This window comes from Salvelinus namaycush, chromosome 42 (assembly GCF_016432855.1).
Source record: "Salvelinus namaycush isolate Seneca chromosome 42, SaNama_1.0, whole genome shotgun sequence".
NCBI classification, from domain to species: domain Eukaryota; kingdom Metazoa; phylum Chordata; class Actinopteri; order Salmoniformes; family Salmonidae; genus Salvelinus; species Salvelinus namaycush.
In genome coordinates, this window is record NC_052348.1 from 6,340,205 (window position 1) to 6,356,137 (window position 15,933).

Here is a 15,933-nt window from a genome sequence, read left to right on the forward strand (position 1 = left end):
TTTTATGAGAAATCTTTTAGCTACCAACTTTACATCATTTATTTTGTTGTCAATCTTTACAATTCCAACTTTGTCATGCTTGTCAGCACAGGCTCAGAGAATAACAACTTCCTACTGGTCCAGAACAGAGCAAGTCCTGCCTCCCGGGAGTTATGATTGGCACAGTAGATGGAGTTCAACCCGCAGTCTAGATAGGACATCAACGACGACAGGGTTCTCAGCCAATCTGGTGCAGGGGATAGGTCCAGTCTACCCAGGAGAATCAGCTGTGGTGAGAGGGGTCAAAAATAACCATTGGCTTCAGGGGAGAGAGTGTGTGTGCCACCTCAGACACACTGAAGGGAGTGTAGCAGAGCAGGTAGAAGGCAACCATCAGAGGAGTGACAGGAGAGGTCATCTGGGTCACTATGAAGGAGAGAGGGAAAGAGAGAGCTGTTACTGAGGGAGGTACTAATCTGGGTGCCTCTCATTCTATGTGAGGTTGCCTTCTCTCTTCATCGCCTTTCCATCATCTTCACTGATCTGTAATTTTGGACTATATGTGAATGGAACCTCCATTTTCCAGCTTGAATAAGATACTTTGGTAACGCAAGAATGGTGTCATTGCATCGTACAAATACAGATAATGTAAACGAGACGAGGGGGAGGAGACCATTTCAGACTATTACGATGCACCCAAATCACAACGCATACCTGTCGCAGTTCCTCCCACAGCCAGCAGCAGTGAAGAGAGAGCAGATGAGGAAGGGGAGGGAGATGCAGATGGAGAAAGCACAGGATGGAGACCAGTATGTCAGAGTAACTGCTCTCCCAGAACACTGCACACAGCATCTCTGCAGGGTCGTACCTGAGAGTTAGAGAGAGTTAAGAGGCAGGGACAGACCAGACCAAATTAGGCCTGAACATTACTAACAGACCGGCCTATTTTTTTTCCTTGAGAGCCCAACACCAGCCCACTTTTTCCTTGGGCCCCCATTGTTGGTCAAATAATTATAATTCTGTGCAAAACCTCTAATTTAGATTGGCTAACTGGGCTAAAGATGGACCCGAGTACATTGATGGAAGAGAAGATAAATGAACAATGACCTAGTTTTCCTCACTGTATGTGTAACAGTACAACTTTACGGCGTCCCCTCGCACCGACACGGGCGCGAACCACTCGTTCACTGAGCGATGGAGAAGAGAAAGAACAGGGATAAGTTATAAAGATATAAATGAATTCAGTCAATTGCAGTTGGTTAGTCAAATTATACAATCTTGAAAGCCTCACAACGTGTAGAAAAATCAATGACATTATAGAATAATTAATGTAATTGTAATACAGCAGCCTACTTACTTTTAAGACGGAAGGTTAGAGTCCACAACCATGAGGAGATAGAGGGAGTTATGGGAGAGTGAAGATGACACAAAGCGACGTCATCAAAAACACCATCTCCAATTAAAACTATCCTGCTTCATTTGCCGGCAAATCCCTGTGTCTGTAAAATATCACTACTAAATACTGAATGAGGCACAATCAATTCAAAACAACAACGATACATTTAATAATTTCACGTAGCACTGTATTTTAGGATAGAAAATTATATTCTCAAACTTTTGAATTTACCACCTTCGCCACATCAAACATAGCGACTTTTTGACGTCCAACGCGAGATATCTGTCATAACGTAATTTCACTTCCTGCCCACGCAGATTGCACTTCCCAAATCGTCCGCTGTTCTGGTTTAGAAGGCCAAATAGCGACAGGTCAGTGAGTTTGAAGTTATTTTATCAACTACATCATTATTTGCAATGGTTTTGAAGATATTTTACAACACATAATATCTTTGATATTTCTACTGCTTTTTGGTGCTTGTATGACCGCTGTTTTTACAGCTAAGCGACATAACGTCAGTCATTGGAAAAGTCCTTGAGGATGGTATGGCTAACCGGTTGCTAGCCGGCTCGCTAATACCTATCTAACAAGCATTTGTCATAGTGTAAAGCGTTTTGGTATTTAGCTTTTTGTGAGTAATACATTTTGCTACAATATATAATGTCATGCAGTAAAAATAGCGTTGAACGTGGCCAGGGTCACCTGGGTAGACCTTTTGGCTTTTGTTTTCGGGGAAAACAGTTGTCTTGTTAGAACATTTAACGTTATGTCCTCAACTGGCGAGATAACGTACTAACTAACCTATGCTGTCAACAGATTCAGCAGTGTACTAGTTTCTCTCGCATCGCATACTGTCATCACAAGGACCAGCTCAGAGCGCTGACATAAGGGTCATAATGATCATCACACATTAACGATTGTCTTAACAAGCACACTATTGAACCTCTTAGCTATGGAACTTAGTTATCTATCTACCTATTTCTTGACAAGGCACATCTTTACATTATGTCAAGACAAACAAAGTAAGACCAATACTGTTTTTTTTGAATGAGTGCAATGTATTATCTGGCAATAGATTTCACATTGTCGGTTTAATAGATCAGCAACCCTTAAAAAAAGATTTGCCAATTTATGTGCACATAACCTGTATTGCACGTGTTCCGTGTCACTTGGTTAATAATAAGATGTTTCTGTTTCTTTCTCTACCCCTTTCTTCCTGTGGTGTTGGCATGTTTCAGGCATGTCTGCAGCGTTGCGTGTACTATATTCCGTGTCCCGGCCAGGTAAGACCTCACCCGAGGAGGGATGGATGGATATTGATGTGGTGCACTGCTTTATTGATAGAAAAGTCACATTGCTCATCAACAGTTCAAGAGGAAATTTAGGCTCTACTCAGTTATTTGGGGTAACAGTGGTTACAGATACCCAAAACACATCTCAACGATCTATGAAGATACTGATTTGATTGTAAGTCGCTCTGGATAAGAGTGTCTGCTAAATGTGAAAATGTAAGACGAGTCAATGCTATCATTTGTTAGCTGTCATTGATGTCTACTTGCTAATTGTTGACCTTTTGTGGTGAAAACATTTCCCTGGTAGCGCCATTCCATCCTCTGCCTTATGTCATAATTGTACTCCTTTCTTTTTTTTCACAGGCACCATTGCGGCTGGACACAATCTTGTTCGTCCAATCAGTCTGTCGACCCAGAGAGAGGGATTCAGTAAGTACTGCCTCTTCCCCCGGCTCTCAAGGCACGTTAGTTTTGCATCACTGGGTGCCCCGAGTGGGCGGCATTTGTACATTCCATTAGTCCTCAAGGGGCATCCCCCACCCATCCGGGGCACCGGGAAATTCAAAACGAGCACACCCAGTGTCTCTCATATACACCTGACCACTGTGATCCCCACACAGCTGCACTTTGTTTGCCTTTGATTAGTATGAATGTTCAGACACGCACTCAACATTAATCTCACTGTCTTTCTCCCTCCCTCCCTCCCTCCCTACCTCTCTTTCTCCCTCCCTTCCGTCCCTCTCTCTGTAGAGTATGTGAATGCTCAGGATCTGCCCACAGACATGAAGTCCATAACAGACCGAGCCGCTCAGACTCTGCTGTGGACGGAGCTCTTCAGAGGTCAGTTTCACTCCCGACTCTTCGTGACACCAACCCCCATGTCTGAATTGGTGCTGTATTCCCTCTATATTCCACTACTTTTGACCAGGGCCCATAGGGTGTCATTTCAGACACAGCCACTGAATAACCTGGTCCCAGATTTTTTGGTTGGTATTTTGCAAACTCCTATGACAACTTTCATAGGAGTTGACAAGAGGGCACCAAAAGATCAGAGACCAGCCTTGCAATGACTGTGATAAAGGCTACATACTGACAAAGTAGTCTTTACCTGAACTCTGTACTTGTACGGTGCCATTTTGGATGCAGCCGGTGCAGTGTATAACATCACTTCCTGCTCCGCCAGGATTGGGCATGACCATGAGCTACCTGTTCAGAGAGCCGGCCACCATAAACTACCCGTTTGAGAAGGGGCCCCTGTCTCCCCGTTTCCGCGGTGAGCACGCCCTGCGCAGGTACCCCTCTGGAGAGGAACGCTGCATCGCCTGCAAGCTGTGTGAAGCCATCTGCCCCGCCCAGGTACATAGAAACACACTTGTTGTGGGCGTAAAAGCGTGGTCTTAAATGATAGGTCAGGCATAGCTACGTCAGACTTTGTGATCAGAATTTACACCTGTTGCACCAACCTAAAATAAGACTCGTCGTAGCTAAGTCCCGTGTAAGCAATGTACGTTCATGAGATTTAATGCTTCATAATCAGGGATGCAAACGAGTCACCTTTCGGCAAAATTTGGCGTTTTGAATCCAAAATAGATGGCATACGTGATTTGTGTAGATCCGATGAGAAAAGTTTGGTGGGGCGACTTTGGATCACTACTGGCTGTAAGCGAACGAGTGATGCGCTTTTGGAGCAATACTGTCTGTATCCAAGGCTCAGCCAAACGTTCACATAACAGAATGCAGCGCAGCACGTGACTGAAGAGAGAAGAGACAACCTACTTGTTAGTTACAGCGTCAGTGCGTGCTCTGGAAAGAGCAGAGAGTGGAAAGGCGGCTTGCCAGTTACAGCAGCGCGTCCCCTGAACGATAACGAAGAGGTAACGTTAGGTGAGAAGCCTTACCACGGAGACGGGGTGAGAAGGTGATGAAGCATACTTCATGATCTGTAACCGAAAAACAACTGGCATTTGGAAAGTTTGAGGTGAGGGAGAAGGTGTGGATTGTTAAGTATCTTGCTAGCTGGGTCAAATTCTTCGTTAGCTAGCCAGAGACAAGTTCAGCAACATTTGCCAACTTATCTGATCAAATAATTGAGTTTATGGTGTGAGAATTAGCTTGCTAATAAAGTCAGACAGCTAACGTTAGCTGGCAAACCTTACTAACATTAGTAACCTAACCAATTCGCTATAGTATTAACTGGTATACGACTCCTTGCTGTTATAACGCTTTAGTTGCTTACTGGACCCTGGCAATCTGCGTGAAATGTTAACTAGCTAACTACTATCTGTGAACTAATGTTTTCCCTCTACAGTTTGTAGTTAGTTTTCAGAATGAGAGAATTAGGTGAAAATTAGGTATTGCTTCTTAAACAAGTGGATTCAGGGATCAAGTGTAGCTGGAGCTGGGCCTGGCTTAAGCTGGATGCCACTATAGATGTGGAAGGAACACCACACACTTTCCCTCTTTCTCACTTTTTCAATACAGTGGCTAAAAAGGGGTATGTCAGGTGTACTCTCTGCCTGAAAGAGATCAATTATGCCAACAAACGGTATCATGCTCTGCAGGCACATTGTAGAACAGATGTCCACAGGCAAAGTGTACAATGTAAATATATGCAGTGGAGCCAAATATATTGCTTTTGTTGTGTTGAACTTGACAGTAGCACTTGCGAGCGAGGTGGGATTATTACATTTTTTACTCAGTGAAAGTTATTTGCACACATGTAGCCACGTGTGCACTTGATCAATGTCTACTATAGTGGCCACTATAATAGAGCAAAAATAGAATGCCTGTTTGTTTCATTTTAATTCTACTTTAAGATGTTTTTTTCCCCCAAGTGCAATATTTAGATGTGTGTGGTCACAAGCATTCTATTATAAAGGCTGTCATGGCTAACTGCAGTATTAGTGTGTTGTTTTTTCTCTAGACTTGAGTGTAATTTACGGTAAAGTCCAGGCAACAAATAACATTGGATTGCTTTCTTTAAAAAATGTTAGCTGTGAGTTATGTTCACATTAACCACTTTTTATTTTACACACAGACTGATCATGTAGATCATATTCTTTGTTGTTTAATTAGTTAAAACCTGCATTTCCCCCTAGCAGGGATTTTTTTGCATCCCTGCATGATGGTTGCGAGGCAGCGCCTGTTACTAGGCTGTTACCGTTCTCGTGGCAGTTCAAAACTTTGCGAGCCATGTCACTTCCATAGAGCTAGAACAGTCCATCCTTTTGCATAACCCACCACTATGCATTAACATTTTCTCATCCACAACTGGATGGATCCATAAGGAATTACTGTGGGAATTAATATTATATATATTTTTTACTTGTATCTAATCAGGAACCCATTGAGACGCGGGTCTCATTTTCAATAGTGCCATGAGGTCAACAAATTCAACACGAACATTCCCTAAAAAAGTATGTATTTATATTGTGGGGGCCAGGTCATCTGATGTAGCACTCCCATCACTGTCCTTGGTAAAATGGCCCTTACACAGCCTGGAGGTGTGTTGGGTCATTGTCCTGTTGAAAAACAAATGCTAAGGCCAAACCAGATGGGATGGCGTATCGCTGCAGAATGCTGTGGTAGCCTTGCTGGTTAAGTGTGCCTTGAATTCTAAATAAATCACAGACAGTGTCACCAGCAAAGCACCCCCACACCATAACACCTCCTCCATGCATTATGGAGGGAAATACAAATGCAGAGATCATCCGTTCAGCCACACCGCATCTCACAAAGACAAGGCGGTTGGAACCAAAAATCTCCAATTTGGACTCTAGACCAAAGGGCAGATTTCCAACGGTTTAATGTCCATTGCTCGTGTTTCTTGGCCCAAGCAAGTCTCTTCTTATTATTGGTGTCCTTTAGTAGTGGTTTCTTTGCAACAATTTGACCATGAAGGCCTGATTCACACAGTCTCCTCTGAACAAATCAAATTTTATTTGTCACATACACATGGTTAGCAGATGTTAATGCGAGTGTAGCGAAATGCTTGTGCTTCTAGTTCCGACAATGCAGTAATGACCAACGAGTAGTCTAACCTAACAATTTTACAACAACTACCTTATACACACAAGTGTAAAGGGATGAAGAATATGTACATAAAGATATATGTCCCGTCGATGTGGATAGGGGGGTGCTCCCTCTGCTGTTTCCTGAAGTCCACGATCATCTCCTTTGTTTTGTTGAGTGTGAGGTTATTTTCCTGACACCACACTCCAAGGGCCCTCACCTCCTCCCAGTAGGCCGTCTCGTCATTGTTGGTAATCAAGCCTACCACTGCAAACTTGATGATTGAGTTAGAGGCGTGCATGGCCACGCAGTCGTGGGTGAACAGGGAGTACAGGGGAGGGCTCAGAACGCACCCTTGTGGGGCCCCAGTGTTGAAGATCAGCGGGGTGGAGATGTTGTTACCTACCCTCACCACCTGGGGGGCGGCCCGTCAGGAAGTCCAGTACCCAGTTGCACAGGGCGGGGTCAAGACCCAGGGTCTCGAGCTTGATGACGAGTTTGGAGGGTACTATGGTGTTAAATGCTGAGCTGTAGTCGATGAACAGCATTCTCACAGGTATTCCTCTTGTCCAGATGGGTTAGGGCAGTGTGCAGTGTGGTTGCGATTGCGTCGTCTGTGGACCTATTGGGTCGGTAAGCAAATTGGAGTGGGTCTAGGGTAACAGGTAGGGTGGAGGTGATATGGTCCTTGACTAGTCTCTCAAAACACTTTATGATGACAGAAGTGAGTGCTACGGGGCGGTAGTCGTTTAGCTCAGTTACCTTAGCCTTCTTGGGAACAGGAACAATGGTGGCCCTCTTGAAGCATGTGGGAACAGCAGACTGGAATATGTCTGTAAACACACCAGCCAGCTGGTCTGCGCATGCTCTGAGGACGCGGCTGGGGATGCCGTCTGGGCCTGCAGCCTTGCAAGGGTTAACATGTTTAAATGTTTTACTCACGTCGGCTGCAGTGAAGGAGAGTCCGCAGGTTTTGGTAGTGGGCCGTGTCAGTGGCACTGTATTGTCCTCAAAGCGAGCAAAAAAGTTGTTTAGCCTGTCTGGGAGCAAGACATCCTGGTCCGCGACGGGGCTGGTTTTCTTTTTGTAATCTGTGATTGACTGTAGACCCTGCCACATACCCCTCATGTCTGAGCCGTTGAATTGCGACTCTACTTTGTCTCTATACTGACGCTTAGCTTGTTTGATTGCCTTGCGGAGGGAATAGCTACACTGTTTGTATTCGGTCATGTTTCTGGTCACCTTGCCCTGGTTAAAAGCAGTGGTTCGCGCTTTCAGTTTCGCGCGAATGCTGCCATCAATCCACAGTTTCTGGTTTGGGAATGTTTTAATAATTGCTGTGGGTACGACATCGCCGATGCACTTGCTAATAAACTCACTCACCGGATCAGCGTATTCGTCAATGTTGTTGTTTGACGCAATGCGGAACATATCCCAATCCACGTGATCGAAGCAATCTTGAAGAGTGGAATCAGATTGTTCGGACCAGCGTTGAACAGACCTGAGCACGGGAGCTTCCTGTTTTAGTCTCTGTCTATAGGCAGGGAGCAACAAAATGGAGTCGTGGTCAGCTTTTCCGAAAGGAGGGCAGGGGAGGGCCTTATATGCATCACGGAAGTTAGAATAACAAGGATCTAGGGTTTTACTAGCCCTGGTAGCACAATCGATATGCTGAATTTAGGGAGTCTTGTTTTCAGATTAGCCTTGTTAAAATCCCCAGCTACAATGAATGCAGCCTCAGGATATGTGGTTTCCAGTTTACATAGTCAAATAAAGTCAGTTCAGGGCCATCGATGTGTCTGCTTGGGGGGGAATATATGCGGCTGTGATTATAATCTAAGAGAATTCTCTTGGTAGATAATGCGGTCGACATTTGATTGTGAGGAATTCTAAGTCAGGTGAACAGAAAGACTTGAGTTCCTGTATGTTGTTATGATCACACCACGTCTCGTTAATCATAAGGAACAGTTGATGTTGAGATGTGTCTGTTACTTGAACTCTGAAGCATTTATTTGGGCTGCAATTTCTGAGGCTGGTAACTAATGAACTTATCCTCTGCAGCAGAGGCTCTGGCTCTTCCATTCCTGTGGCGGTCCTCGTGAGAGCCAGTTTCATCATAGCACTTGATGGTTTTTGCGACTGCCCTTGAAGAAACTTTCAAAGTTCTTGACATTTTCCGTATTGACCGACCTTCATGTCTTAAAGTAATGATGGACTGTCATTTCTCTTTGCGTATTTGAGCTAGTCTGGCCATAATATGGACTTTTACCAAATAGGGCTATCTTCTGTAAACCCCCCTTACCTTGTCACAACACAACTGATTGGCTCAAACGCATTAAGATGGAAAAAAATTCCACAAAGTAACTTTTAAGAAGGCACACCTCTTCATTGAAATGCATTCCAGGTGACTACCTCATGAAGCTGGTTGAGCAAATGCCAAGAGTGTCCAAAGCTCTCATCAAGGCAAAGGGTGGCTATTTTAAGAATCTCAAATATAAAATATATTTTTGATTTGTTTAACACTTTTTTGGTTACTACATGATTCCATATGTGTTAATTCATAGTTTTGATGTCTTCGCTATTATTCTACAATGTAGAAAAAAATAAAAATAAAGAAAAACCCTTGAATGATTAGGAGTTCTAAAACTTTTGACCGGTAGTGTGTGTGTGTGTGTGCTTCCTTACCAATTGACCATAGCCCAAGCCTGACGTGTGGGTTTTTCGGACGCATGCAGTCCACATTCTAAGTTCCCAAATTCAATGAGATCCAGGGATATGATGCAACAAAGGTTTATTCTTCTTATATAAAAAAAATAAGATTCTCCAATCAACTTAAAGCATAGATTACTTGACATGAAAAATACAAAATATGGCCTATTTGTGTGCATGTATGTATAGTCAAGACTATACTGCTATCTCGTCTGACAAGAACCCCCCCCCCCCCCCCAAAGGCCCAACTAGTTAAATAAAGGTAAAAAAAAAAAATACAAATAACATAAATACTTCCTGCCTTTATCCTATCACTAACACACTTTCCACAGTACAATGAATGGGCAAGAGGGGGAGCCAAAAACTCATCTATTATTTAGCACTCAGACCATTTTGATAGCATGTTATGTAGCCTATAACAAGTTGATGATTTCTCTATTTACTCTCGTAGTAGCTTACTCCCGACCCAAAGCCTGTGACTTGTCTGATGTGATTTTGTTTCACGGAATCTCCGCCTGTATATTTGGTTAATTGGTCTCGGGCTGGCAAATAAGTGTTGGCAGCTCATTTATTCGTTTGCTCATCTATCACTGATCAGAAACATTTAGCATGATATAATGTTGCCCAAATCTAGAGTGTTATTTAGCTAATGACTCGGGCGTAGGCAACTCCAAAAGCCAGTGGAGGTTATGAAATACTAACGCGAGATTCACATGCTTTTGAAAATGGAGGACTATTCATTTCTAATCGGTGTTGTGATGAAGATCGTCTCAATTTAACACCATACTCCTGCTCCCTACTTGACAGCTCATAGACGGCGTACGCCCAGGTGGTGCAACGGGTCAGATCTTTTTTCTTTTGTCCGGCGTTAAGCGCATTTTACGTCTGACGTAGAGTTACGACCAACTGGTGCAACCGGCCCCTGTAATGTTTACACTCCTGTACTATTCACATCTGCATATCCCTACCACTCCCAGGGCACTAAAACACCTGCACTTTGCAACGGAAATACCTTCATGGCTGCGCAGATCCCTACATAGTGCACGCTATAGGCCCTGGTCAAAAGAAGTGCACCATTTACAGAATATGGTGCCATTTGGGACTAATCCTATGTCTGCTCTACCACAACACCTTAAGGCTCACCGCCCTAAATATGATTTACCCTCCCCCCCATGCATAGGCCATCACCATCGAGGCAGAGCCCCGTTCGGACGGCAGCAGGAGGACAACGCGCTACGACATCGACATGACAAAATGTATTTACTGTGGCTTCTGCCAGGAGGCCTGTCCTGTTGACGCCATCGTGGAGGTGAGCAGAACCTTCTACACCTCTACTGTGGTCGGTGTCCCAAATGGCACCCTATTCCCTACTGAGTGCACTACATTTCACCAAAGGCAGTGCACTATGTAGGTTAAAGAGTGCCTTTTGGCACAAACCCCTCTATCATAGCTTCGTCTGTAGATGTTTGGATGTTCAGATTCCTGTGACTGAGGTTGGCGTGAAGGACCTGTAAAACTATTTGGTTTGGTGTCTCCCCTCTCATTCCCTCTCCCCCCCCCTTTCACCTTTCTCTCCCTCAGGGCCCCAACTTTGAGTTTTCCACAGAGACCCATGAGGAGCTGCTCTACAACAAAGAGAAACTGCTCAACAACGGAGACAAGTGGGAGGCCGAGATCGCTGCCAACATACAAGCTGATTACCTCTATCGATAGACAGACAGGCTGGCTGACGCACGCACACACACCGACAGACCGACCGACCGTGCTCTGTTGATAACCATGAAACACACACAGATGCGGTATGACAAACTGGCACACACATTGTATAGATATCCGTCAGCCTCTTTGACACAGACACACGTCCATCCATACTGTACAGTTGATCCAGATCAGTGTTCACACCCAGACCTGTTTCCAGAGATCCAGACAGCACCGTTTATCTATATTGCATAGATATTGAATGTGACTTGGATGATTGGGACAAATTAAACAGCAGGAAGCCACAGCTCTCCAGAACCAGGTCTGTGTGGACCACTGTCAAAATAAGCTCAGCTCATCCACAGAGAGATGCACCCTCGGTCTCCTGTACCGGCAGCCAGCCCACAGATGCCTATCCTGGGGCACATTCAATAGGAATACGTTGTGGAAATTTTCATAAAGAAATTACATCAATAGAGTTGACATGATTCTTTATTCTACTTGTCAGAGAGGCATGTTTGTTCTACATACCATATGTCTGAACGTTCCACAACGCTGTGCCCTGCTGAACGCACCCCTGATGTCTATGCTCAACAGTACTGTATCTGATTCGAGGTAAGATATTGCCCCAAACCACAGATCTAGGATCAGATCAAATTAACTTGAACCATTAGGGACAAGGGAAAAAATCTGACCATGTAGTTAGTGGTTAGGGACAACTACCTACTCTGTGTCCCTAATGGTACCTTACCTCCTATATAGTGCACTACCTTTGACCAGGGCCCATAAGACTCTGGTCAAAAGTAATGCACTATATAAGGAATAGGGTGGCTTTTGGGATGCAGTCTTACTCTGTTTTAAGGGCGGAGTGTTATCATTTTGTCGGAGAGTAATGCACAACCAGTTGGCACATGATACTCAGGCTCTATTATTATTATCCTCAAACTAGTAGATATATTAGCCTGCTGCAAACCAAACACAAAGTTACATGGGGGTTTGTTGTCATGAGAATTGTACAAAGATTAAATACTTGTGGACTTTAAATTATGAAGAATAAATATTGTTCTGTCCTAAGTTTTAAAATGGCCTGCAGCGTTGTCTTTTAAAGTCAAAGGTGTGATTTTCCTGTGTTTTTATATTTTCACACTATGAGGTTAGAAGAGTACTGTGGAATTGATAATGCCCTTTTAGTGTAAGAGCTGTTTGAAAAGACTGCATGTTTCAGGTGGTAAATTTGATATCTTCGGGAAGTATTCATTCCCTTTGACTTTTTCCATATTTTGTTACGTTACAGCCTTAATCTAAAATTGATCAAATGTTTTTTTCTCGATGACAAAGCGAAAACAGGTTTTTAGAAATGTTTGCACATTTATTAAAAACAAAAACAAGTACCTTATTTACATAAGTATTCAGACCCTTTGCTATGTTACTCGAAATTGAGCTCAGGTGCATCCTGTTTCCATTGATCATCATTGACATGTTTCTATAATTTGATTGGAGTCCACCTGTGGTAAATTCAATTGATTGGACATGATTTGGAAATGCACACACTTGTCTATGTAAGGTCCCACAGTTGTGTCATGACTCCTTGGTGAGGATAAAAGGTGACAGAGGGGGAGTTGGGACGCTTTTATGACTTAACAACCGGTCGTAAATTTAGAGAGAACTTTCTCCTTCTGGCCTGCAGTATTGGGAAAGAAATACCGCCTAAAAAGTCTAACGGCCAAAGAAGAACTTTGGAACAATTTTTCTAACATAAAGAATGTGGGAAATGGTCGGTGGGGACTTAAAGAATAAACCTGTCGCATGGTATATTATTTTGTGATGTCATTAAGGATGTTATATCAAGGTAACGGTAACACTGAAAGTGTACGTGTCCCAGGTATAAGGTTTGCATCTAAATGTTGTAGAAATTATATGATTAAATATGAGAATACTTTTGTGAAGATAGCAATGTGATTTTAGCCTTCTAAATGATCATTGTTTTTCATGCAAACTTGTGTCCAGTCAGTAGCCACGCCCAAGTGAGCTCAGAGTTCGTTTCAACATGACTGAATGCCCTCCAAGGCCAGAGTGCTTTAAAGGACTCGCTAAGAATTAACATACAGACCAGAGAACGTGAGGCTGCGGTCCACACGTTGAAATGGTTAGAAACTTTATGAACCAGACCAAAACATGCCAGGTTGCTGCTGGCGTGTATAGTGGTCTAGAGCTGAACCCTGAATAATCAATTAGAGACCAAGCAGATGGACGGTATAAACCGGGTGTCACGAATGGTTAACTACAAGACCAGACAGCGTGGAGCGGTGGCTACACATTACGAAATGGTAAGAAGTTCAGAAACCCTCAACACGAGTGGAGAAGGTAAAGACTAGACCAGAACATTCACAGTCTGCACCTGTGCATGTAAAAGTGGTTCTAGGACGTTTAACTCAGTACGAGGGGAAGACCGATCCCTCTGACCACCGTACGTTCGTCAGAAGTGTCTATTCTAGCGAACACTCCAAGATCAAAGAAGCTTACAATTAAGGAGGACATTGTGGCCTCTGGTGGATAACCAGAGACTTACATCGAACCACTCCCCATAGACGGATCGAGTGGTTTCAACAGAGAAAGACATCTACACGTAAATATATATTGCATTTCTAATCCGAATGAGCGGTTGTTAGGTTGCTAAGTATTCATATTCCCGTGACCGTAGCTCCCAAATATATGTACGATAAATTGACTCTCTTTGTCTCCCCCTCTCCTTACCTACCCCTCCCTTTTCATTGTGTAACCAAACGGTCATGCTTTTGTTAGTCCACTAGGGACCTGCATTCATTGCATTATATTAGTAATCAATAACCTATATTGTGTGTGTGTTTATGTATTTGTGTGATTATTTAGTTAGTAAATAAATAATTAAGCCAATTTGTGTATTGCTGATTCATCAATTAGGTTAGGGTTCTTACAAATATCAAAGAATTATGCAACATTCAGAAGATGACTGATATGAGGAAATAATAATTAAGTGACTTATCGAGATGTATAAACTCAGCAAAGATAGAAACCTCCCTTTTTCAGGACCCTGTCTTTCAAAGATAATTCGTTAAAAAAACTTCACATCTTCATTGTAAAGGGTGTAAACCCTGTTTCCCATGGTTGTTCAATGAACCATAAACAATGAACATGCACCTGTGGTCGGTCGTTAAGACACTAACAGCTTAGGCAATTAAGGTCACAGTTATGAAAACTTAGGACATTAAAGAGGCCTTTCTACTGACTCTGAAAAACACCAAAAGAAAGATGTCCAGGGTCCCTGCTCATCTGTGTGAACGTGCCTTAGGCATGCTGCAAGGAGGCATGAGGACTGCACATGTTGCCAGGGAAATAAATTGCAATGTCCGTACTGCGAGATGCCTAAGACAGCCCTACAGGGAGACAGCTGATCGTCCGCACAGTAGCAGACCACGTGTAACAACACCTGCACAGGATCGGTACATCCGAACATCACATCGGAGGGACAAGTACAGGATGGTAACAACTGTCCGAGTTACACCAGGAACGTGTGTAGACTGTCCGCAATAGGCTGAGAGAGGCTGGACTGAGGGCTTGTAGGACTGTTGTAAGGCAGGTTCTCACCAGACATCACCGGCAACAACGTCGCCTATGGGCACAAACCCACCGTTGCTGGACCAGACAGGACTGGCAAAAAGTGCTCTTCACTGACTAGTCGCGGTTTTGTCTCACCAGGGTTGATGGTCGGATTCGCATTTATCGTCGAAGGAATGAGCGTTACACCGAGGCCTGTAGTCTGGAGCGGGTTCGAGGTGGAGGGTCCGCCATGGTCTGGGGCGGTGTGTCACAGCCTCATCGGACTGAGCTTGTTGTCATTGCAGGCAATCTCAACGCTGTGCGTTACAGGGAAGACATCCTCCTCCCTCATGTGGTACCCTTCCTGCAGGCTCATCCTGACATGACCCTCCAGCATGACTATGCCACCAGCCATACTGCTCGTTCTGTGCGTGATTTCCTGCATGACAGGAATGTCACTGTTCTGCCATGGCCAGTGAAGAACGCAGCTCTCAATCCCATTGAGCACATCTGGGACCTGTTGGATCGGAGGGTGAGGGCTAGGGCCATTCCCCTCAGAAATGTCTGGGAACTTGCAGGTGCCTTGGTGGAAGAGTGGGGTTACATCTCACAGCAAGAACTGGCAAATCTGGTGCAGTCCATGAGGAGGAAATGCACTGCAGTACTTAATGCAGCTGGTGGCCACACCAGATACTGACTGTTACTTTTGATTTTGACCCCTCCTTTGTTCAGGGACGTTTCTTTTCAACAGAAGTTGGGTTTTGGAGAAACATCAGTGCATGGTTTGCAAGCAATGCAGCGGATGAAGGCGCGGCAAGAGCGTGGTGAACAGATAGATTTGTTATGGACAGCGAGGAAGAAGGAGTAGAGCCAAGTGTAGTGGGAAGATGTGTGTTGAAGAGGAATGGCTCCGAGTACAAACCGTGACATTTTGGAAGAAAGTGGATCCCTGCCGTTTGGCTGATCCATAAGTTGGGTACTGTTAAATTGATAAAGGTAGCTGGAAGTGGACTTGTGGTGATTTTCTGTATTTCTTATGTCCAGAGGGAGAAGATCTGTGACTTGCTTTGCTCTCCGGAGCAGGGCGTCTTTGAAAGTAGTGATTACTGGGGAGACGTTGAGGTGGAGTAAGTGAAATTGGAAATTCCCTGTGACTATGACGCCCACCGTTTGGTGCGACGCAGACCCGGTGGCGAGCGTGGTGAAACTTATAAATGGGGTGCTGACAGACAATCACTTATAGAGCTTTGATCAGAACGGCAATTGATTATT

The 15,933-nt window shown here is 44.1% G+C and overlaps 1 protein-coding gene across 1 annotated transcript; it reads left to right on the forward strand.

Moving 5' to 3' along the window:
- Positions 1–1,691: 1,691 nt before the first annotated feature.
- On the forward strand, positions 1,692–12,168 carry ndufs8a (NADH:ubiquinone oxidoreductase core subunit S8a). Its single transcript, XM_038981852.1, has 7 exons — positions 1,692–1,746; positions 2,614–2,658; positions 3,031–3,096; positions 3,418–3,507; positions 3,851–4,023; positions 10,568–10,696; positions 10,969–12,168. Exons 2-7 carry the CDS (start codon positions 2,616–2,618, stop codon positions 11,098–11,100), a joined length of 633 nt encoding a protein of 210 aa, XP_038837780.1. The 5' UTR covers positions 1,692–1,746; positions 2,614–2,615; the 3' UTR covers positions 11,101–12,168.
- The last annotated feature ends 3,765 nt before the right edge of the window (positions 12,169–15,933 follow it).